At 46.3% G+C, this 24,121-nt stretch overlaps 2 protein-coding genes across 5 annotated transcripts in view; one reads left to right on the forward strand and one right to left on the reverse strand.

Moving 5' to 3' along the window:
* SMURF1 (SMAD specific E3 ubiquitin protein ligase 1) overlaps positions 1-24,121 on the forward strand; it is a 303,336-nt gene that overhangs the window by 50,195 nt on the left and 229,020 nt on the right. For 3 of the 4 annotated variants that reach the window (XM_063143630.1, XM_063143628.1, XM_063143629.1), the window contains one exon: positions 1,140-4,727. In XM_063143630.1, the coding sequence (XP_062999700.1) occupies positions 1,140-1,239 (100 nt within the window). In that variant the 3' untranslated portion in view covers positions 1,240-4,727. Of the gene's footprint in view, positions 1-1,139; positions 4,728-24,121 lie in introns of those variants that run through there. The other variant, XR_010026254.1, reaches the window with a different exon arrangement.
* On the reverse strand, positions 8,114-9,229 carry LOC134410298 (urotensin-2 receptor-like). The gene has a single exon (XM_063143490.1). It carries the CDS (start codon positions 9,227-9,229, stop codon positions 8,114-8,116), a length of 1,116 nt encoding a protein of 371 aa, XP_062999560.1.

Here is a 24,121-nt window from a genome sequence, read left to right on the forward strand (position 1 = left end):
GTCATATCCCCCCCCCCCCCCCAAGCATACTGGTATTCACTGGGCAGTTCTTGCCACTTCCTACTTCTTTGACCCAGCAGTTGGGTCATCTTTTTTCCATTTCATTTATTACATTTCTACACCGCCCAATAGCCAAGGCTCTCTGGCAGTATACAAAGATGAAAATCGTAAAAATACAATACAGAAGTATAATACAAAAACTATTTACATACTCCCTCCCCACACACGCACAACTTTAACTACTAACAGAAAGAAAACCTAGGACCCATTACAATTCCTATCCTACATTGACAGATGCCTAGGAGTTGCGAAAAGTCTTAACATGGCACCGAAAATATGGCAATGGCTCCAGGCAGACCTCATTGGGGAAAGCATTCCATGACAGGCGGTGGGGGGGGGACACCACTGAGAAGGCCCTGTTGTCATCCTCCAAACCTCCCTCGGAGGAGGCACTTGGAGAAGGGGCCTTAGGTGGTGGCTGTAGTGTGCGAGGAGGTTCAGACCAGTTTATTCTCATGAGCAGCGACAACCTGGCTGTCTGTGTGCCTAACTTAAAGAGAGATGGTGGTGGTTTAGGAATATGGGTGAGTAAAAGCTTTGAGTTTGTGCTTCATAACATGGGATGGGAGAGAGGTTAGTTGCTCACGGGGAGGGGATGATGACCAATTTGTGTGTCTGTGCGCTTTTTTCTGTTACTAAAATGGTTTTCTTCTGCAAGCAATATGTTTTTACCTGTGCCAGTTTCCCGGCGAACATCACCGCTTTGACAAAATACCTACTGTATTTGAGACTCTAGATGTGTTAGTTTTTTGTACTTCTTTTTTAGGCAAACGCTTTAAACTTCTTCCAACAGAGGAATTCGAAGAACCAATTTTAAAAGCCAAATGGCAACAAAAAGGCATTTTATCAGAATGCTTAAATTGCCTTTTAGAGTTTAGCGTTCTCATTCCCACCTCTGGTCAAGGCCTCTGGAAGCTTCTGAGTGGCGAGTCGTCTCCGCTTTTTGTTTGTTTGTTTATATTGGGTGTTCCCCCCCCCCCATGTATATTCTTTTTGCAGGGTAACGTTTTCAAGTTAAATCACTGATGGTCAGAGGCAGCAGCACACTCACACCAAATATTTTTTTTAACCACCTGCAGCTTTAACCGAATTGACATTCCGCCTTACGAGTCCTACGAGAAGCTTTATGAGAAGCTCCTGACAGCTGTGGAAGAAACGTGTGGGTTTGCAGTGGAGTGAATGGGCAACCAAAGGAAACAGTTACTAGCTCATGGACCACCAAATCAAAAGCTGTAAGAAGAAGCTTGCTGTGAACTTCTTTTGTCTGAAGCGTTGGGACACTCGACAACCAGGGGAGCTGAGGCTGTTTCCCCTCCTGTGGTGGTATTGGGGTGGGGGGTGGCTTTTGTTGGTGGTTCCCAACCATACTTTCCTCCCTTTTCTTACAATAATCCCTCCCCCCTTTTTTCTTTTCATTTCCCACAAAACTAAAGGCAGCCAGGTTCAGCATTTGGCTCTGGTGACCCAAGATATTCTGCTAGACTCGTAACACATATTGTGATAAGGTCAATGACCTGTGGTCTTTTTTTATAGGAGTATCAAACTGTAGTTGAGTATCTTGAGATTGGTTTGCTGAGGACTTTCAACAGATTGGTGTATATGGATGTTTCGTCTTAACGCAGTCCTGAGCCCTTCCTTGTAGAGTCCAGAAGCTATGGAAATAAGACTGGCACAGGAATTTCAAATTGCACATTTCAGAATACCCATTAAAGAATGGTTAGCAGAAAACAGCTCCACAGGCACACATAACTGAGGGTTATTCCTTGACCGGAAGCTCTTTGTGTGAGTGCGATGGCTTGATTCTTAGGAGGGTGGGGGAGAAAGAGAGAGGACTCCAAGCCATCTTGAACTGGGAGGTAAGTTTTCATTTTGGATGCTTTGTACATGGGACAGATTTTTTTTTCTGTGGACTTGCTTCTCTTCTCTGTGTGATTATTGGCATATGTGAGAGAGTATGGCAAGGGGGCACAGCCCAGTCTGAAAAAAATGTGTGTGTTTTTCCCTCCTGACATTTTCTCAGATGCTTTCATTGACTTGAAATTGCAGAAATCCTTTAAAGAGGAAATAGCTAAAAGCAAAAGCTAATGGAACCAAGTTCCATCATTGAGCCATTGGGACTGGAGAATGACTCTTTTGAAAGAAGAGTATATAGTGAAAAGGTCTAACGCAGTGGTTTTAGCCCATAGATGTTGAATAACCCAGAGTACTGCTTTCAGCCTCACCTTCCCCTGCCCGCGTCCATCTCCCACTTCCATACACCTGAAGCTAATGTTCATGGTTAGGATGAAGTCACTGGTTTAGCATGACTTCCTTGATGGAGGAGAGTCAAAGTGATGAGATTGACCTAGTCAGACACATTTCTTAGTTTGCACAACAGGCAACAAGGCTGTAATTTTTAACAACCTAACACTTCTTGGCAGAAAGGCCCAATAACCATCAAATGCGACTTGGATCATAAGACTTTCCCCTAATTTAAAAACAAAGAAGCATATTAACTGATGTTGCTTTGGACGTGTGATGAAATTGGGCATCGTGTAATGAATTGGGTCAAATGTTCTTTGGTCTACAAGTATATTTCTGTTGTCAATTTAAAGAAATTGGCATTGATAGCTTTAAACTGTGATAGGACAAACTAAAGTTAGATACTTGTCAGGATCCGAAAATCTTTCCTTCCTGTTCGATTGACTGTAACTTGTGTGATTTGGTGATGGAAATATGAGGATTCCATTTGTGGAAAAGAAATCTTATTTTTGTGATATTTGCACCGTGTGGCTAAAGGGCTGGATTTTATAGGTGAACTGAGACCTAATGTGGAATGGCCTTTGAAATCCAGTTGCACTTAAGGGACCAATTAACTGCATTGTGAGTTATTTGGGGTGGGGGTGTACAAAGGGAGTTTGAGGAAATTGGAATTCAAATCTTTAGGTAAGCATCTTTGCAACCCTCTGAGTAATGGAAATCTAATGACCCTGACTTTCCAAACACCTGTGGAGATCAGATGATGTCCATTGGACTCTTGTCAGTGGAATTTGAATGTGCAAGATGTCCGTAGAAATACAACCCCCCTTCCAATGTTTCCATGCAGATCTGAGGCTTGAAGGTAAGACGTTTTCTATAAGCAGAGAGGCTTACTCTCACCATGTGGTTGCAGCTTTTGAGTCGCCGGGAGTCCATTCTGTACCAGTAGTATGTCTGAAACAGAAGACTAACAAATGAGCAGGTGGCATGCTTCAGGCCGCATAGACAGGGCAGCCGCACTCCGAAGACAGCATGGGAGTTGGCCCTGAGTCAATATTCAGACCACAGTGTAGCTGGCTCCTCCAGGATAGTAGAGAGGAAGGTAGGAGCAGTGTCTCTCCAAAAGCTTCTGCACGTTTGCCCTGGTTGTGTCCGAAAGATTTTGTGCCACTATTCCAACAGCCAAGAGTCCAAACAGAGCGTTTGCTACAGTTCTGTATGTTTGAGGCAGGATCAGCCGGGGCTGGAGAAAAGAGGCCGGGTAGACAAAAGCTTGGCTTCTTCTTGTTTTTCCAGTTTGCTGGCAAGCACAGCCCTAAGACCACTTGCTTCTGCTCAGGCTTGCAAATTCCACATCTCCTTCTCCAGCACAGAAGCTATAAAAGATGAGTGAGAAGGTGGGATTCTTTTGTGCTTGCAATCTGTGAAGCTTAAGCATCAGCATCGCTGCCAGCTTTGGGGCAATTCTACCATCCAAACAAAGGACGCAAAGCAAACTTGATGCTCTGCATTTTCTCTACTGCAGCCCCTTGAGTATAAAACCCTCCAGAGTAGGTTTGGGGCAGGCAAATGTGTAAGCCCACCTGAAGGCAGAACAGTGCAGTGAACAAGAAACTTCCTACTCCTCTTCGCTGTTTCTTCCCCCACCCAGGAGGTGCAAAACAGTTACCTTGGAGCTACAGAGGAACAGGAAAGGAAAGGCATCTGCTTCCGATGGCTTCAGCCAGGTCATCCTACCCAGAGCCTCCGAAAATGGTCTTCAGTAACTAGACCAATCTTTTTGGTGTGTGTTTTGTTTTCTTTCTGTTCACTTGCCCTGAAATACATCATCCTGCATTTATGCACTCAGGGATGTAGGAAATCACCACTCCTTTTGTGTTATAAATTGGGACGGGTTGAGTAGCTCTAAGTCAAACCTGAATATATTGGACCAACTTCTTGTTTTTAAAGAGACTGCTTTACTCAGCATTGGGTGCGGTTTATAAAACCTCAACTATCATTCAAAATCCCCCTCTTCCTCCTCCTCCTCCCAACCCTCCTCCAGCCAATACCCAGTATTCTACACTGTAGAGCACAGAACGTTTTCCAGAAATGCAGTACGTATTTGTTTTTACTCTGTTAATTTTTTTTTTGTTCCTCAACCACTTTATAATGTATTTTTAACTTATTATTTTGTAACGTCTTGTTTTTAAGTAATGCTGCTACCCCTTGTTATTCTTCTCACCATTTTTATTGCGGATTTTATTTTGTGAAAAAGTTGTACACTAATGTTTTTCATTTTATGTCTAAATCAAAGTATTTAATGAAATACTAGTTCTATTTAACGTGGTTATGGAGCCAGCTGGAATAAACAGTGATTGTATAGTAGGCTGGGCCCAAGAGGTCATGTTCATTTTTGTTACATATGCAATAAACTCTCACAACTTTAAGTTTCGTGTGCTGGATCTTTTTTATGATGTGTTGCTTCTGTGTTAGATGTACTAAAACTTAACAAAGCTTCAACAGTCCCACCATGATAGCATTCACAGTTCATGGTGGAAATGGCTCTCCAGAACTGTGTGTGTGTGTGTGTCTCCAACATGGTGCTCATGGGCACCACTGTGCCCGCAGACACCTCTCTTGGTGTTCGCCAGACTTCTTGACCCGTCTGATTTTGTGTTTTGGAGTTGAGCCCCTACTGCTGCCTAAGAACACCCTCGATACTGTTTCTAAATTCCAAATGTGCCCCTGACCCAAAACAGTTGGAGACCCCTGCTCCTGGGCCTCAAGCACAGAGCTTCCCCTCAGCTGCTACCCAATGCTTTGAATCAGAGATGTTGGGAACTAAATCTCAGACCTTCTCCATGCAGGGCAGGTGCTGCTCTGCCATTGAGCTATGGTTTCTTCTTCCATCACCTCTTTCCTCCCTGTCTCGGGTGAATAAGAAATGCCTTCAGATCCTGTGGCAGGGATACATTTATACATTGGGTGAGTTTTGTTCCTTTTCTTGCTGGCCTCCTATACGCCGCAATGTAAGTCCACGTGGCTAGGCGAGCCACTAAAAACTCTTGTGGGTTTAATAACTTGTTAAAAATCTTGAAGCAAAACATGTTTCAGTTCCCACTTCACTCTCCTGTATGATGTTATAGACCAGTGAATTTCACTTCTCTGCGCTGGAGAAAGGCAGCATTTCTTCATTGCTGAGGAGTCCCTTTCTGACTTGAAGTCCTTTCAATTATCAGAGATAAGAGTGGGGTTTCCTCCTCAGAGCTAGAGAGAAAATGTCTTTTTCTAGCATTGGGAGAAGGGGCAGGACCTGGAAGGGAAAACCACCCCCCCCCCAATCTTGATGTTCCTGATCCTTGGCATAGATAGATAAGATTACTTCACTTTATCCTCACAACAGCTCCATTAGGCAGAGTGTAAGAGACTGACTCAAGGTCACCACACAAACATATTATGACTGGATTTGAACTCTGATCTCCCTCCCTACTACACCCTGCTGGCTCTTGGATCTGGCCATATGATGGAATAGCACTTCCCTTTAGACCCTTTTGTGTCAGTTTGAGGACTTGATGAGATTGGGTTTTAAGTAAATCAAAATTTGCACCCCCTCAAAAAAGTCAATTCTGCAGCCAAAAGATTCCCTGGAGATTCAGAACTCCTTGAGAACCTTTCCTGCACACTTCCAGACATATCTTTACAGTCATAAGGGCTAGCAACTTGGGTTTGCTGCTGTTATTTTAAAAATGAATTCTATACCTCATACTACATTCTGGGCTATCACAGAATTTACAGGCTTAATTGCTACTCGGTGAGTCACAAAATGCGAAGGCGCGACAAGCAGCAGGAATTGGATTTGCTGTGATGGCAAACGAACCTTGGTCATATTCAGCTATGCATCTACCATTGTATGCTTCTTTTTTGTATCTTCCTTCTCTGTTAAGTTCAGAGTCTGAGCCCAAAGCGATGAGGGAGGGGAGAAAGCTGTGTGTGAACACTCGCTTGGAAAACAATCTGAGGTCCACGAGGAGCTGAATATAATAGGTCTTACATTGGAATTCCTTAATTGTTTCTGGCGGCTGGCTAATTCTAAGTGGGATTTGCAATCCCAGGCAGCTTAGTAAATCAGGTGTGGGGGAGGCCAAGATGTGAATCAAAGGTCTCTAAGCTAGGAAAGAGGCAGGGGAAAACTTCCTTTCAAATACCTTCTAGTTCAAGGACCCACAATCGTCTTTTCCAGCTGATTTTTCTTGTAAATACGCCTCCTAGTTCGTGCACTTAATCCTATAACCCAGGCTACTCCAACCTGATGCCCTCCAGATGTATTGGGACTGCATCTCCCATCATTCCTAAAATAAATAATTACGTCAATAGACACTCATGGTGCTTTACATGTAGATAGAAAAGAGACAAGTCCCTGCCGGATCCCAGCGGTGCGGCCAGGTAACTTGAGACCCTGTAGCAAATGGTCTTGCAAGGCCCTCCTGTAGACAGCCATGTGTATTACTTCAGTGGTGAACCACACAGCCGACATTTCTCTTGCCCATTTCACCATTCCCTGCTTTGCAACTGCTTCTACATTCCTGATGAGTTAGAACAATAGCAACACAAATTGATTGCCAACCGTCATTTAAAATAATAACAATAATAATAGTATTCTGAACATGCGCAGTTTTGCATTTTAAATCCAAATTATAGCACCATCATGACTAGAAATACCATGTTATGTTGGTGCCCCAGGCAGTGGTGTAGGGGGTAATTTTTGAAGTGCAAGACCTCGCCATGACTGTGTATGTCACACACCAAAGTGCAGCAGTACAAACGCTCAATTTATTACAGCCAGCATGTCTGTAAGCTTGAGAGCAAACTCCATTGAATCTTTTTCTGACTGCATAGGTTCAATGGATAAAACACCTTGAATTTTTATCAAAAAGATCTTCCAGCTGGCTGAGATGTAAACGTTCGCTTTTCCATGAAGCCTGCAAGCTAAAAATGGACTCAAGGGGAAATGTGTTTTTCATGGCTTTTAATTTCTGTAAACTGCCCACAGAGCTTCAGCTATGGGGCAGTATAGAAATGCAATAAATGAAATGAATGTACATATTTATTTATTTAGACTCTTTTTGGATTCCCCATCTGCTGAACGCGCCATTGAGGCAACGTACGATAAGCAGGAGAAAACACATCAAGCTACAAAAAGCAAAGACATCTCTAAAACCAGGAGTGGGGAGAGTTGTTTTGTTTTCTCAGGACCGAACAGCAGGTTCTGCAGAACGCACCCAAATTCTGTCGGTATGTCACTGTCTGAAACTCTGAAAATCCCAGGACTGGAACTCCGCTGTTCAGGAAGGGAAAGTGCTTATATACAGCTCCCAGCTAACCAGTCAGATGGCCTTGATGGGAAAAGGGACCCTGCAAATGGGAGAGAGAGATGTGCCACCCCACATGTCAAATGCTAAGCCTTTGGGGGCAGGGTGAGCCCTATTCCCTTCAGCCTTGGGCCTTGCCAGGACCAGTGCCAGGTGACGGCTGACATTGGGCAGGACCGGCCCTACCATTAGGCAGAGTGAGAGCTGCCTCATGCAGCATATGCTGGGAGGCGGCAGCAAGGTATTGGAGGTGTTATGGGCCATTAACCTTCCCTGAGCCCACTAAGTTTGCCTTCAGGTGTAAGTGGGGGGCTGCTATCCCATTGCCAGTCCAGTTGACTTTTGTACATGGAATGGGAGAGGGCGCCATCTTGTTCTTTGCCTCAACCAGCCAAATGGTGCAGGGCTGCCCTGCACTGGGCCTTGTGCTTCTTCCTTTGCCCCACCCAGTTTTACTCACGTGCTCACAAGGAGATGGCGTCGCCGCAGTTGATGCCTTCAATCTGAGCGACGGCTACGCTTTCTGTGTACGCTTGGCTTGCAGACCACATGGACTTCCTTGAGGAGCCCTTCTTGGCCTTGACCTTGGAGAGGAGGATGCTGTTCTTGGGCCGGCTCCGCAAGTATTCCTTGTAATTCTTGGAGAGCAATGTGTAGAGGAAAGGGTTGATGCAGCTGTTGCTGTAAGCGAGGCAAGTTACGAGGAAATTGATGCAGACCACGGTGCTGCTGTTGAGGTGGCCCAGCTGCTGGTGGTAGATGCTGAGCAGCTGCCAGAGCCAGAACGGGATGAAGCAGGTCCAGTAGGCGAGGATGATGCTAAAGATCATGTACAGGACTTTCTGCCTGGGGCACCTCTTCACGTCGTGGCTGCCCAAGATGTTCACCTGAGATCGCCAGTAGGTCCTGGCCAGCTTGATGTACAAGTAGCAAATGACCAGGCCAGGAGCCAAGATGCTGGTGTTAAAGAGTATGGTGAGGTAGACTTTGTACGCCTCCATCTGCCACGTGGGATGGCACATGCGTTTGGTCACCCCGCCGTGGCTGCTCGTCCGCAGGTCGATGAGGATCATGGTCGGCAAGGCGAGGAGGAAGGAGACGAGCCACGCCGAGCAGGTGATGACCCTCCTGTAATCTCTCTGCCACTGGACAGCGTCCAAGGGTCTGGCGATGGCCAGGTACCTCTCTGTGCTCATGATGGTGAGGATGAAGATGCTGGCGTGCATGGTGAGCAGGTCCAGGCTGAAGAGGACCCTGCATCCCACATCACCAAAGTACCAGTCCTTCATGAAGTAAGTCCAGACTACGAAAGGAATGGTGGAGAGATACAGGAGGTCTGCCAAGGCCAAGTTGACAATGTAAATGTACATTGAGCCAGTCAATCTTACGGAGAGGTTGACGACCACCAGTGTGTAGATGTTTCCAACCATCCCGATGAGGCACATGGCGGTCAGAATGCATCCCAGCAAGGAAGTCACCAAGATGTCGCTGGTGTTGCTGAAGACCTCAGAAGTGGCGTTCACGTGACCACTGCCATTCTTAAAACGGCAGGGCGGGTCAGCACATTGCCCCAGCTCCATTATGTCCGCATCATGCACCAGGTCAACATACCCCAAAGACGTGCTGGAACGTCAGTTCTCATCCAAGATGCTGCAATGATCTCTCTGCCTGAGTGTTGCTATACACCCAGCGAGTGCCGCTCTGCTTTTACTGCCAGCTCTACAGCCTTTCTACCAGCTCTATGCTGCTCCGATCCAGTGCATAATTTTGTTAGGCAGAAAATAAAGCCACTGATGAGGCTGGGGTTCAGAGGCTGGAAGAAAAGGCAACTTGTGGGTTTTACTGCTCTTGCGTCCTACTCCATGTTCCAGTAGGCAGGGAAATGGAGAAAATTGTTCCTTGGTTCAAAATCACCTCCTTGTGACTGTACATCCGTGAGGCAACCCCCTGATCTTTTTGAGTGGCTCGCATTCTGCATCAACCTGATGTACCGTCGGCATCCAGGTTTGTTGGTTTCTGCGGCTGGTGATGGCTGAGCATCTCCGGACCTCCCAGAAGTTCCTTTCCTTGTGCAACAATCGACCACCGTTTCTCTGAACGAGCACGGCTGCTTTTTGTCAGAGAGATAATTGCAGTGGACCTTTGGCGATGGGGAAATGCAAAGGCTGAAGACTAATTGAAGACACAGTTGCGTGGGTACGGTCTGTGCTGGGTGCGTGTGCCGGATCTTGGGAATGAATTGATCTATCGCCACGGATTCATTCTCTCGCTTTCTCTCTGCTGGTAAATCCATTCACTTGGCCACAAGGAGGAGGAGGAGGAGGAGGGGGGACCTGGGATACCGACAGCCAAGCAGGGATTTCCTGCTGGCTGCACGACTCGGGAGGGAGACGGCTCGTGTTTCTTGGCTCAAGCGGAGTGTCGAAGCTTCAATTTGCTGGCCTTTGTAACCCTGTCTGGGTGGTCTTGCTTCAGGCGCTCAAGGGGGACGGGGCTTTTGTCTCTTGCGTGGCAAACGCTGTAATTTTCTTTCCTGCATGGCCCATTCCCATTGAGCCAGCTTTATATTCGGAGGAGGAAGGGCTTAAATGGTGAGGGTGGTGGTGGTGGATTCTGTTTGTGCCAAGCTAGCTCATGCATTACTTCCCAGCCCACACATACAATGACTCTGGTTCATCTTTTTTCTTTTCTTTTAAGAGAGGCTTTCACGACTATTCAAAATACATGCAAAGTTTGAGCTCATTCTGTGTTTGTGTGTGTTGTGTGTATATATATATACACACACACGCACAATTTATGTGGTGTGTATATAAATATACCAAGAGCTAGTGTGGTGTAGTGGTTAGAGTGTTGGACTTGGAGTACTGCTCCCCACACGGCCATGGAAGCTCACTGGGTGACTTTGGGCCGGTCACTGACTCTCGGCCCAACCTACCTCACAGGGTTGTTGTGAGGGTAAAAGTGGAGGGGAGGAGGATCATGCAAGTCGCCTCGGAATCCTTGCAGTAGGGAAACAAGTGGGATATAAATGTAATAAATAAATGCTTACCATGGTAGCTTCGGCTGTTGGGCAGTATAAAAATGCAATAAATAATTAATAATAATAATAAATACATATATGCAGGGAAATGAAAATATATTCTAATATATGTTAAAATGCATCATAATAGATAAAAAAGATTTATATAAAGCATTTAAAAACGTTTAAAAAATTAAAACCAACTACTCGCAACTCCATCATTACCCAAAAAACCTGGGCAGCATAATCACTTGGGGGTGTATATATACCCTGTGATAAAAGGACATGACACGAGTATTCACATCACCATTTAGTGCGGTTTAACCATCCTTTTGAAATGCTCGGATTCTTTCTCTTCAATCGGTTGGGGGTGCAAGCCATCTGGCACAATCCTAGTCATGTCTATTCAGAAGAAAGCTCCATTCAGTTCGCTAGGACACACTCTCAGGGAAGTGACTTAGAGCAGAGATTCCCAAAGCACCTGTGGGTACCACCAATGACGTCCCCAATGTGGCACCCACGGGCACCTGCAAAACGTTTAAAAAATGTTGTTTGCAATTTTTAAAAATAAATGTGCATACACACACACACACACACACACCCATAACACTACATATGAAATGCATATAACTTTCTAGCAGTTATACATCGGCTTCAACAAAAGCGGACCAAATATCCAAGTGTGTGTGCATTTGCTGCCCATTAAAATATTGAAAGCTTTCTGCGGTCCTCAATCCATTGCATTATAGGAGGTTTATTATTTATTTATTTATTATTATTTATTTATATAGCACCATCAATGTACATGGTGCTGTACAGAGTAAAACAGTAAATAGCAAGACCCTGCCGCTTACATTCTAATAAAACCATAATAAAACAATAAGGAGGGGAAGAGAATGCAAACAGGCACAGGGTAGGGTAAACAGGCACTGGGTAGGGTAAAACTAACAGTATAAAGTCAGAACAAAATCAAGTTTTAAAAGCTTTAGGAAAAAGAAAAGTTTTTAGCTGAGCTTTAAAAGCTGCGGTTGAACTTGTAGTTCTCAAATGTTCTGGAAGAGCGTTCCAGGCATAAGGGGCAGCAGAAGAAAATGGACGAAGCAGAGACCCTTGGGCAGGCGAGAAACATGGCATCAGAGGAGCGAAGAGCACGAGCGGGGCAATAGTGTGAGATGAGAGAGGAGAGAAAGGAAGGAGCTAGACAGTGAAAAGCTTTGTAGGTCAACAGGAGAAGTTTGAGTGTTGATTCTTCCACTGTTGTAATATCAGCCATTTAGCTGTCCAAAGGTCGCAGAGCATCCATTTACACTGACCATTTCTTAATTTCCACGAAGCAGGTAAATAATTTAAAAGAGTGTGTGCATCATTTTATTTATTAAAACATTTGTATCCCGCCCTATATCACTGGGGAAAGAAAATACTAAAGACTGTTCCAGTACAACATTTATCTTTGGAATAACCTCATCCCTAAAAAGGAGAAACTACTGCACATTACCCAAACATATGCTTAAAAGAACATGTATTGCACCACCAACAGAAAGCTTCTCAGAAATGGAATTCAGCCCTCGGGCTAAAACAGGTTTCACAGCCCTGATTTTCACAGCGTCCTCCACTGAACCTGAAGAAATCAGGTCAGCTGAGGTGTGCGTGGCAGGCTACCTGGAACACTGCTCGGTCCTCTAACAAAGGGGAGTGACTCCTGCCCCCTTCACACCACCAGCCTCTGCTGCCTGACACAACTGCCTCACTCCACCTACTTGGTTCTATTCTTCTTAAATATAAACCTGAAGGAAAGAAACAAACGGAAAGTGTTGTGTTATCTTTCTTTTCTTCCAAAAGCACGGCCTTTTTCAAGGATGGGGTCAGGGTCGAGTGACGAGCACAGCGAGAAAGGCATTCGAACACATGTCACGAATTTGCTGGTATTTTATCTCCGCTGCAATCTCCAGTCTAGATGCCGACACTGGTGACATTTTATTTTTTATTAACCGTGACAGCTTGCAGGAGTTTTTCAGTCCCACAGAATGCACTCAAGGTTTTCCTCTTTCACTGCTCTCGACGCCGCGGACCCTCTGCAAATCTTCACGCAGCCTAACAAAGCGAGCCGGGGAGCATGGCGAATCGTCGCGCAAACACGGACGACGCTTTGCTCGTCCCAGGCACTGCCCTGAGCTAGGGTGGCCACTAACACTTTGCCGAAAAAGAGGGGACAGGTTAGCATTAGAATCTGAAGGTGCTAATTGGAGAAGAGAAGATTGAGGGGAGACAGGATAGCACTCTTCAAATACTTATTTATTTATTTATTTATTTATTGCATTTTTATACTGCCCAATAGCCGAAGCTCTCTGGGTGGTTCACAAAAATTAAAACCATAATAAAACAACCAACAGGTTAAAAGCACAAATACAAAATACAGTATAAAAAGCATAACCAGGATAAAACCATGCAGCAAAATTGATATAAGATTAAAATACAGAGTTAAAACAGTAAAATTTAAGTTAAAATTAAGTGTTAAAATACTGAGTGAATAAAAAGGTCTTCAGTTGGCGACGAAAGGAGTACAGTGTAGGCACCAGGCGGACCTGTCTGGGGAGCTCATTCCACAACCGGGGTGCCACAGCGGAGAAAGCCCTCCTCCTAGTAGCCACCTGCCTCACTTCCTTTGGCAGGGGCTCACGGGGAAGGGCCCCTGTAGATGATCTTAAGGTCCGGGCAGCTACATATGGGAGGAGGCGTTCTTTCAAATAACCTGGCCCCAAACTGTTCAGGGCTTTAAATGTCAATACCAGCACTTTGAATTGGGCCCGGACTGGCAGCCAATGAAGTTGTAAAAGGACTGGCGTAATGTGATCTCACCGGCCAGTCCCTGTTAGTACCAGCTGAAGCTTCCGGACCGTTTTCAAAGGCAGCCCCACGTATAACGCATTGCAGTAATCCAAACAAGAGGTTATCAGAGCATGGATAACTGTAGCTAGGCTATCTCTGTCCAGATAAGGGCGTAGTTGGTATAAGCTGATAAAAGGTGCTCTTTGCCACTGAGTTCACCTGTGCCTCAAGTGACAGTTCTGGATCCAAGAGCATCCCCAAACTAAGGACCCGATCCTTTAGGGAGAGTGCAAGCCCATCCAGGATAGGGCAAACATCACCTCGCCGGACAGATGAACCACCCGCTAACAGTACCTCCGTCTTGTCTGGATTGAGTCTCAGTTTGTTAGCCCTCATCCAGTCCATTACCGTGCTCAGGCACTGGTTCAGAACAGTCACTGACTCACCTGGGTTTGATGAAAAGGAAAGGTAGAGCTGGGTATCATTCGCATATTGATGACACCTCAGTCTACATCTCCGGATAACCTCCCCCAGCGGCTTCATGTATATGTTAAACAGCATAGGGGATAAAATAAAGCCCTGTGGAACCCCATGGCTTAGGAGCCACGGCACAGAGCAATAATCCCCCAGCACCACCTTCTGGTATCGGCCATCCAAGTAGGAGCGGAACCACTGCAACGCAGTACCTCCAACTCCCAGCTCAGACAACCTATCCAGAAGGATACCTTGGTCGATGGTATCGAATACTTAAAGGTTGTCACACAGACGAGGGCCAGGATCTCTTCTCGATCCTCCCAGAGTGCAGGACACAGAATAAAGGGCTCAAGTTACAGAAAGCCAGATTCCAGCTGGACATCAGGAAAAATTTCCTGACTGTTAGAGCAGTACGACAATGGAACCAGTTACTTAGGGAGGTTGTGGGCTCTCCCACACTAGAGGCCTTCAAGAGGCAGCTGGACAACCATCTGTCGGGGATGCTTTAGGGTGGATTCCTGCACTGAGCAGGGGGTTGACTCGATGGCCTTATAGGCCCCTTCCAACTCTGCTATTCTGTGATTGTGATAAGCTACTAAAGATACTGCCTCTCAGAGCTAGTTTAGTCTCTCTCTCCGTTCTTTGAGAAACCTGCTCCCAGCCCTGATCTGGCACTCGACTCAGCCTTCTCTAACCTGATGCTCTACAAATTCCCATCATCCCCCCCCCAACCAGCAGAGCCATTCTGGCTGGTCATGATGGGTGTTGGAGTCCAACCCATCAGAATGGTGCAAAGTTTGGGGGAAATCTGCTCTGTCCGCTACTTCACACCGACTTTCCTGGTCACAACAACATAGCCTTGGGTATCTGTCGGTCAATGAACGGAAGATGGCTTCTGAAGAGGCCCTTGCAAACTATAGTGAGTCAGCTGCTAACCCCTTCCTCTGCTAATGCTAGAGCAGTCTTGGAGAGCATGCAGAGCTATTAGGGAAATAGCACGAAGCCATGACTCATTGCAAAAAGAAAATAAGAGCGAGAAGCCTTTTAGGAAGATGCTTGTTTGCGTCTTAATTCTGTTCAGGTTTCACACCGAACGCCTGCCATCTCTGCTGTATTGACGGGCTGCTTATAAAATCGGGTCAGAACAAGAAGGAATTAACAAGATTATGCTTTCCATGGTTTTAATTTTTGGGAACCGCCCAGAGAGCTTCGGCTCTTGGGCGGTATAAAAATGTAATAAATAAATAAACAAGATTATGGCTGGAAGAAACTTTTTGTAAACTGCCCAGAGGGCTTCAGCTATGGGGCGGTATATAAATGTAATAAATAAATAAACTTGCAGGGGGAGGGGACTTCTAAAGATTTTGATAACTGTGTATTTTGGCTACATAAGCAACAGCGCTTCGTAGCTTGAACATCCTAAATTAATTTCATTACATTTACGTTTTTAAAAATATTTCTCTTTCTTTCTCTCTCTCTCTCTCTCTGGCCGTTGCTAGACCAACGGGTTAGCAGGGTTCGAGGCCTGTGCTCGTCCCTGTGCATCCAGATGACGCACAGGGGATCCTGGCCTCAGCCAGGACTCGAGCCGCCCTGGCACCGCGCTAACAGGAACCGCTTGTAGGGCGGTTCTTCCCGCGGTCCTGGCCTCAGGTCGGGCTGAGGCTGGGACTGTGGGCGTGTGGACCGTTTCGCCGCTTTTTCCGGCTACTGCACTTAAGCGTGAATAGCTGGGAAAAGTGGCGGACGGGCTGCAGCACTCCCCCACAATTTCCCCCCCCCCACGACTTTCCCTGGTCTCTGATCCCCACCCTGTCCCCACCTGCTGTGTCCTGCTGCCGCCGATGTCCCCAGCTGGCTTTTCCTGTTGTTGCCATGTCCGGCCTGCAGGACATGACGATCCCTGTCGCTATGTCCGGCCTGTGATGCCTGCTGAGCAGGCATCACAGGCCGGACATGGCGACAACAGGAAAAGCCGGCTGATTTTTTTTTAAAATACTTTTTTTTTAAAAAAAGCTTACCTTGGCCATTGGTGCGCTCCTGCGCATGCGGCCGCTTTAAGGCAGGGGGGAAATGGCGGACGCGACGGGGCTTCCTAAATTCAGTCAAACTAGTCTTCCCTGAGCCCCTGAAGTTGGCCTTCTGCCATCAAGTGCATCGCAGACTGCTAACTCATTGCCAGTGTTGAAGAGAGATTCAACTGCCAGGCCAGTCAACCTCTGAACATGGAATGGAGGGGGCCACCATCTTGTACTTCGCTTGCGGCAGCAAAATAACTCAAGCCAGCCCTGACTGCATTTGTTGCTTCTGCAGCTCAACCCTTTTGATTACATGCTACCTTCTGGCTTTTCTGATTTGATGGCTGCCTGTCTTGGATTACATCCAATGGACTTGTCAACCATCTTTCCCTTGGCCCTTAACCCTCACAGCTTGGAGCCTGATCTATGGTGAGATCTAGCGAACACTGAGCACCACCTCCCCATTAATTTCAGAAGACGCATGGGAACACACTGCCTTCTGTTAATCTCCATTAACTTCTTCCCGGGTCGCCCTCCTAGAAATCTGATCCGAGTTCAATACAAATAATGCAAAATTAAACTCTCAGGAATAACTTAAAAACAGGGGGGTGGCTGGAATCAATTCAACTCTCATAGTGACTCAGGGATTATTAGGCTTGCCCGAGGAAGGAAAAAGCTGCAAACCATTCCAGGGGTTTGAGAAGAATGACAGTGTGCAAATCATTATAGAAGGATTTTCAGTTGGACGCAGCCAGAGGCACTTCAACTCTTCAAAGAAATCCCTATAGTGACCAGTGCAATGCAGATTATTGGGTGGAAGCCAGCAGCTCTTCCACAGCATCCCATAATGCCACCTATTAAATCTGGAGGAGGAGGCGGGGCAATGGATTATGCACGGACCAGTGGATTTATTCTTATTTATTTGTTGACTAGCGAATGCGCCATGCTTTGCACAGCACGGAATAGCCCTTTGTTTAATACAACTAAGTCTTAAAGCAAAATTACACAGCTGGCACATTAGGCCTGCCCTGTTTGGGTGAAGCCATACCCCTGCCATGTTTCATCCCTACAGCCCCCCTGAGGAAAGTTTCTGCCCACTCCAATCCCCTGACTGGAGGGAGGACTCCCCAGAGCAGGGGAACGGGGCAGCCATATATCTCTTAGACTACTTCCCTCTGACTTCAAATTGTATTGAATGCAAAGCTCTGTGCCAGTCAAGGTCATCTAGTGACTGAAGGTAGTATTGCAGGCTTCAAACACAATGTCAAATTAAAATTAATTACCATTAATTCATTTTAGCAAGTAAATAACCCCTAGGTGCACACTCCTAGGTTCCCCTTAGTATGCATGCCACTTATTATTAGATTGTAAGCCTATGCGGCAGGGCCTTGCTATTTACTGTTTTACTCTGTACAGCACCATGTACATTGATGGTGCTATATAAATAAATAATAAATAATAATAATAATAATTTTAGATGTCTAGGTTTTATGGCCTTGAAGCTACGGTGCTGACAGACAGACAGACAACACGTGCTCTTATTATTAGAGTATACAGTGTATTGTGGGTGTTTCTAGATGGACAGCTCCTATCACTAGCAATCAAAAGACAGTGTGCAGCTATTCTGTCTTCTCCTTAACAGATCAGCCCTCCCCATTCCTTTTTCATTTTCTGTCATACCTTTTAGCTTGTAAACCTAAAACTACCTTGTTTTTATTGATCTATAAGCAGGGGTGGCTCCAGTAAGCGGGGAAGCAGCACAAAAAATAGGGTCAGCTCAGGCTCTTACATAACCCAATAATTATATAACCCAAACGCAGCATTGAATTCAATTGCCTGCTGCCTCAGTTTTGCTGTATATAAAATGAGTCCCTCCCCACTGCCTCCAATCACTGATAAGTGGCCTCAGCCTAAAATATCATTCTGTGTGCTGCTTTTCTGTGTTGCTGACCTCTGTTAATCTTGCTGTAATTAATGAACTGAGGCCCATTCCTGTTGCTCTAAATAAGAACATAAGAAGCGCCCTGCTGGATCAGACCAAGGGTCCATCTAGTCCAGCACTCTGTTCACACAGTGTCCAACCAGCCGTCGGCCAGGGTCCAACAAGCAGGAAATGATGCAACAGCTCCCTCCCACCCATGTTCCCCAGCAACTGATGCACACAGGCTTACTGTCTCGAATACTGGAGGTAGCACACAACCGTCAGGGCTAGTAGCCATGGATAGCCTTTGCCTCCAGGAATTTATCCTACCCCCTTTTAAAGCCATCTAAATTGGTGGCCATCACTACATCCTGTGATAGCGAGTTCCATACAATGTTTCTCAGTCTGTTTTTTGTTTTGTTTTACCCTTTCTTTTGGTGCTGCAAAGTAATGCCTTAGAACACATTCTTAACTAAATTCCTGGCTTGTCCTTACCTCCCATAAGGCTGGGGAATGCTGAGAATTGTAGGAGGTTTTTTTTAAATCTAAATAAACCGGTGCAGTTGAGACAAATAAGGGATGCGAAGCTACATTGCATTTCTGCCTGCTGCTTTGCAAGCTGTTTGAAAAGCCCCAAACTAGCCTTTGTTAATGAAGCAGGAGAAAAAAACCAAAAACAGAATCCATAGGGGCGGGAATCCTAAATGCGGGTAGGCAAGAGTGTTCTATTAGGAAGAACCAAAATGCCACAAAAACCTTATGGTCAATGTTACATTATTGTCATTCTCTTTTTTTTAGCTGTTTTTATTTTTACATTTTGTATATAACATTTTATATTTTATTCTGTATTTTATGCATTACTATTATCACTATTGTTAATTTTGAGTTGTCATTTTTGTGAACCGTCCGGACCGTTTTGACTGTTGGGCTGTACAGAAGTGAAATGAATGAAACAAAATATTGTGGCAGCTTCCAGGTTCTCCAGAACTCTTCATCAGGCTAGATTTTTTTAAAAAAAAAGAGAGGTTGAAAAAGAAAATAACTTTTTTTAAAAAAAGGTGTAAAAAGCCTACTCACTTGTAGTGCCCTGTATCATCACGCATGCGCACACGCATCCACCTCTCCCACGTGCTTCTAAGCAGGAGAAACCCTTCAGCTGCTTTTCTCCCGCCCCTTGAGACGTCACGTGAGCCCGAGGTCCGCAGCGGCTTCCCCCCCCGCCCCTCTCTCTCAACCGTTCCTCCAACTCTATGGTGCGTGGCCCGAGAGGCGCGGACCCCTCTCTCCGTGCACCCCCAACCGAAGTTCTTCTCTATGGTCCTAGCCGCGCGCGCCTCTCTCTCGCCCCCCCTCCCCGCGGTCACGTGGCGGGCGGGCGGCGAGGGCGCAGGCCGGAAGGAGCCCTGACAAGCCCAGTCCGTGGCTCGACCGCGGCAGCGGCTGCATGAAGAGCGAGGGGCGGAAAGAGCGGCCGCCGAGGAGGAAGCCGGAAGAGCGGCCGCTGGAGCCGTGAGGGTCGGGGGCGAAGGGGACGGGGAGGCCAGGCCAGGCCAGGCCAGGCCAGGCCCGGGCCGGAGAAGGCGCAGGGAGGCGAAGGCAGGCCGGGGCTGGTGAGTAGCCGGTCCTCCCCCGAGGGGCGCCCTCCCCCCTGCCGCCCCCCTTCTTTCTGCCCACCTTTCGGGCGCTCTCTTTTACCTGCCCCACAGTTGCCTGGCAACCGCCCCCTCTCTTGCCCCTTTCTCCCAACTTCAAGTCCTTGGCAGCCTTTTGTGCCCCCCTTCTTACCTCGCCCTAAACACACGTCACCTTGCACACACACGCACCTATTATCATCTCCCCCCACCCCAATCACACCTTCTTACCTTACCCCAATCACACGTCGTCTTACACCCACACTACCCCATACATTATCATTCCACCCCAAACACCATCTTACACCCCACACATTATCATCCCACCCCAAACACACCATCTTACACACACCCCACACACATTACCTTACACCCCACCCATTATCACCCCACCCCAAACACACCTTACCTCACCCCAAACACACACCATCTTACACACACCCCACACACCATCTTACACCTCCCACATTATCCCCTTCTTACCTCACCCCAAACACCATCTTACCTTCACACCATACATCATCTCCCCACACACACCTTTTTACTCCCCCTTTCCCTCCTCCACGCCATAGTCTCCCCCTCTCTTCTCTCCCTCCCAAGGCCTTTCCTCCTCACCACCTTGGTTCAGCATTTCTTCACCTCTCACCCCTTGATTTCCTTCTCCACTGCCACATCCTTCCCCCCCCCCCATCTCCACTCCGTTCCTTTCTCCTCCTCCTCCCCATTTAGGCCTAGCTTTTCAGCCCTTCCCCAAACATATCTTTCTCTCTCTCCCCCCCCCCTCATATCTTCAACCTACTGATTTCCTCCTCTGATTTCTCTTCTAGTCTCACCCCCCCACACACACCCTTCATGTGAAGGAAGCCCAGAAGGGAGTCGCCCACTCTACCCCCCTTCAATTAGGCTCAGGCAGGCATGTCCCTCTGCTGCCTTTTTACTTTCACTTGCACTCTCCCAAGTTCGTTCCCTGTTTTTTATTTTAACCTCCATGAGGCCTCTCTCCTTTGATTTCAGCAACCACCTTGCCAATTCGCCTTTCTCACTCACTCCCCTTCCCTTGTCCTCAGTTGCCCTCTCTTCCACCCAATTGTATTTATCTCCTCCCCCCCCCCCCAACTTTCTTGAGGTTGTAGCTCAGTGGCAAACCACCTGCTTTGCATGCAGAAGGTCTTGGCTTCCAGTTTCTAGCATCTCCTATTAGGGCTGGGGAAGAGCCCTGCCTGAAACCCTGGGAAGCCACTGGAAGTCAGTGTAGAGTGTGCAGTACTGAACTCGATGGGTCAGTGGTCTCACAAGGATATAAGGCAGCTTCCTATGGTCCTAACAGTTTCACCTTCTCTGGTTTCTTTCCCTCTTTGCATCCGTTCCCCATTAGTACTTCTTGCTCTTCTACCTTCTGGGTAGAATCCAACTAGTCCTACTTAGAGTACACCCATTGAAATGAATGGGATTTGTTAGTTGTGACTAAAATCTCATTCATTTCAAAGGGTGTACTCTAAGTAGGACTAGTTGAATTCTACCCTCTGTGTTAACCTCCCCACTTTTCCCCAGCAGCTTTCATTTAGCATCAGCTGGCCTCCTCCTCAGACATTCTTTCCCTCTATGCAGCCCAAAGTTGTGCATATTTACTTGGAAATAAGTTGTACTGTGTCAGTGGGGCTTGTTCCCAGGAAATTACGCATATTCTTCTTTGCTTTCACTTCCAGCTCCTAAGCACCTTTCACATCTGCTTGCTTGTTCGCTTCTCTGCCCCATGCTTCTGTCGGTTCTCTTGCTCCTTTTCCCATTCATTCTCTCTCCCATCTGTTCTCCTACCCCTCTGGTACTGGCCTTTAGTTCTCTTTTCTGTCTCCCAGTTGTCCTCTCCTCCACCTGTTCTCACAATCCTCCTTGGCTATGCCTGTCTATCCTTCCTTTTCTTACCCCCACCAGTTCCTTTCTCTCTTTACATTCCTTTTCCACGGACTTCTTCATTTCTCCTTGGAAAATAGCTCACTGTTGTTGCAGGGATGAGCTCCCTCTCTCTCCCCCCCCCTCATTTTTTTCCAGTGCAGGGGTAAAGTCCTTCAAGTTGCAGTGCCTAGTTGCATAGGCAGAGAAAGCAAAGGCAACAATCAAATCTGAACTTTTGGGGGTGAATGGGGGGAGAGTTGAGGATGTGGGACTTTGGAAAAGATGGCATTGTGGAGTCAAAGGTGTTCTGCTACCCACAGTGTGGTTGACTTTGGCTGAATGAGCTTACTTTTCTTCAGAGATGAAGATGGAGCCTTGTAGTGGCAGCTTTGAAAAATTTGGATTTGGCAGAAAGGACTGTTTTAAGTCTGTAACTTAGTCTGGGGAGCATGCTGATTGGAAAACGGGACAATTGTACACAATATTGGGAGGAACACTTTACCCTGCAGCCCTATATCCATTTCCCCCCTGATGAATGGACTATAATCCATGAAAGTTTATGCCAGAATAAATTTGCCACAAGACCTTTAAGGTGACCCAAGACTTGTTGTTTTCACTTATCTTGAAATAAGCTCCATTGAACTTGATAGGACTTGCTTTTGAGTAGACATGCATGTGATTACACTATTGTACTGATAAAGAGCTTGTTACCCTATACTGCGCTGATCCTGAATGCTATTTTTTCTGTCCCAATCCTGTTGTAAATGTACAGTGTTTTCGAAGAGAAGTATGATCTCTCAACATCCCAGCCACCCACTTCCTTGCCATATACTTCAGTATCACCTTTCTCTCTCTCTCTCTCTTATTTGCATCTAAGAGGTACAGATAAAATTCGAACTGCATCACAAAATGCAATGAATATCTTGTTTTTAAAAAAGGAGAAAAGTCAAGGTAAACTACTTCTCTGTCTTCTGGCTGTTTTGTTTGCAACACACTTCCATATGTTGCAAACATAGAGGAGGGCCAGGATCTCTTCTTGATCATCCCAGAGTGCAGGACACGGAATAACGGGCTCAAATTACAGGATGATCAGGGTTGTGGAAACAAAGCCCTATGAAGAGAGACTGAAACAACTGGGCATGTTTAGCCTGGAGAAGAGGAGATTGGGGGGAGACATAACAGGACACTTCAAATACTTAAAAGGTTGTCACACAGAGGAGGGCCAGGATCTCTTCTCGATCCTCCCAGAGTGCAGGACACGGAATCATGGGCTCAAGTTACAGGAAGCCAGATTCCAGCTGGACATCAGGAAAAACGTCCTGACTGTTAGAGCAGTACAACAATGGATCCAGTTACCTAGGGAGGTTGTGGGCTCTCCCACACTAGAGGCCTTCAAGAGGCAGCTGGACAACCATCTGTCAGGGATGCTTTAAGGTGGATTTCTGCATTGAGCAGGAGGTTGGACTGGATGGCCTTATAGGCCCCTTCCAACTCTGTTATTCTATGATTCTATGATATAGCCATGATACCTTAATGGGGGTCTTCTTGTTCGTACTGGTGAATGATGGACGCTAGAGAATGAGGGAAGGGTGCTGCTGCCTTCTTCATGACTTGCGTACTGGAGCATGTTTCTGTGTTGACATGCTGGAGGCATCTGGCTGGCTGTTGTGGGAAGCAGGATGATAAGACAAGATGGCCGGTCAGTCTCTTTCAGCAGGTCTCTTCTTTTTACATTAGACCAGGGTTTCCCGTCTGGAGACCTATCACTTCTGACTATTGAGCATGCTGGCTGGGCTTGATTGTGGCCCAACAAGGTAGGAGGAACCAAAGTTGGGAAAGGATTCTGTGCTAGACACTTCTTTCTTACTTATTTTATTTCTATACTGCCCACAAGCTGAAGCTCTCTGGGTTTTTTTTGACAAGGCAAAGCTTAAAACCATTTTTTTAAAAGACACATGGGCAACGCAGTATCTGCCATTTGCCCAAGCCTGCCTGTTATTGATAAGTAAGAGATGGCTTGTGTGTGTACAGGTCCTCCTCCGAGTGCCTGCTCCGAGGGAAGCTCAGAGGATGGCAACAAGGGAGAGGGCCTTTTCAATGGTGGCCCCCCAATTGTGGAATGATCTCCCCGATGAGGCTCGCCTGGCCCCAACATTGTTATCTTTTCAGCGCCAGGTCAAGACTTTTCTCTTCTCCCAGGCATTTAACATTTAACATATGCTAAGTTTTTTTTTAATGGACCCCAGAACTGCTGTTGTTTAAATGGATACTGTTGTTTTTATATTTTTGATGGTTTAAAATTTTGTATATTTTTTAACGTTCACCGTTATTAACTTTTGCAAACCGCCCAGAGAGCTTCGGCTATGGGGGCAGTATATAAATTTAATAAATAAAATAAATAAATATACAGCCCTTCCCCTGATCCCTAGCTTCTCTTTAGCCTTTGCCTCTCGAGCATCTTCTGACTGCACAAAGCTTGTCTTACGTGGGTTGGCTATTTGTGGCTTCCTTTTGGCACGGGTATAAATAAATAATAATAATAATAAAGGAGCAGCATTGGCGCAGGTTGCTCTGGGATTTTGGTAAGCTTGTGTTAGAATATTTCTAAACCTATTGTGGCCTATCTAGAATCTCTGGCATGGGATAGTAATATTGGGGTGAGGGGCAGCTTACCAATGTTTCACATATGA

The sequence above is a fragment of the Elgaria multicarinata genome, chromosome 17, assembly GCF_023053635.1.
Source record: "Elgaria multicarinata webbii isolate HBS135686 ecotype San Diego chromosome 17, rElgMul1.1.pri, whole genome shotgun sequence".
Classification (NCBI taxonomy): domain Eukaryota; kingdom Metazoa; phylum Chordata; class Lepidosauria; order Squamata; family Anguidae; genus Elgaria; species Elgaria multicarinata.

Coding starts and splice junctions, on each gene's coding strand:
- LOC134410298 (XM_063143490.1), bottom strand. CDS start 9,229: ATGGAGCTGGGGCAATGTGCTGACCCGCCCTGCCGTTTTAAGAATGGC.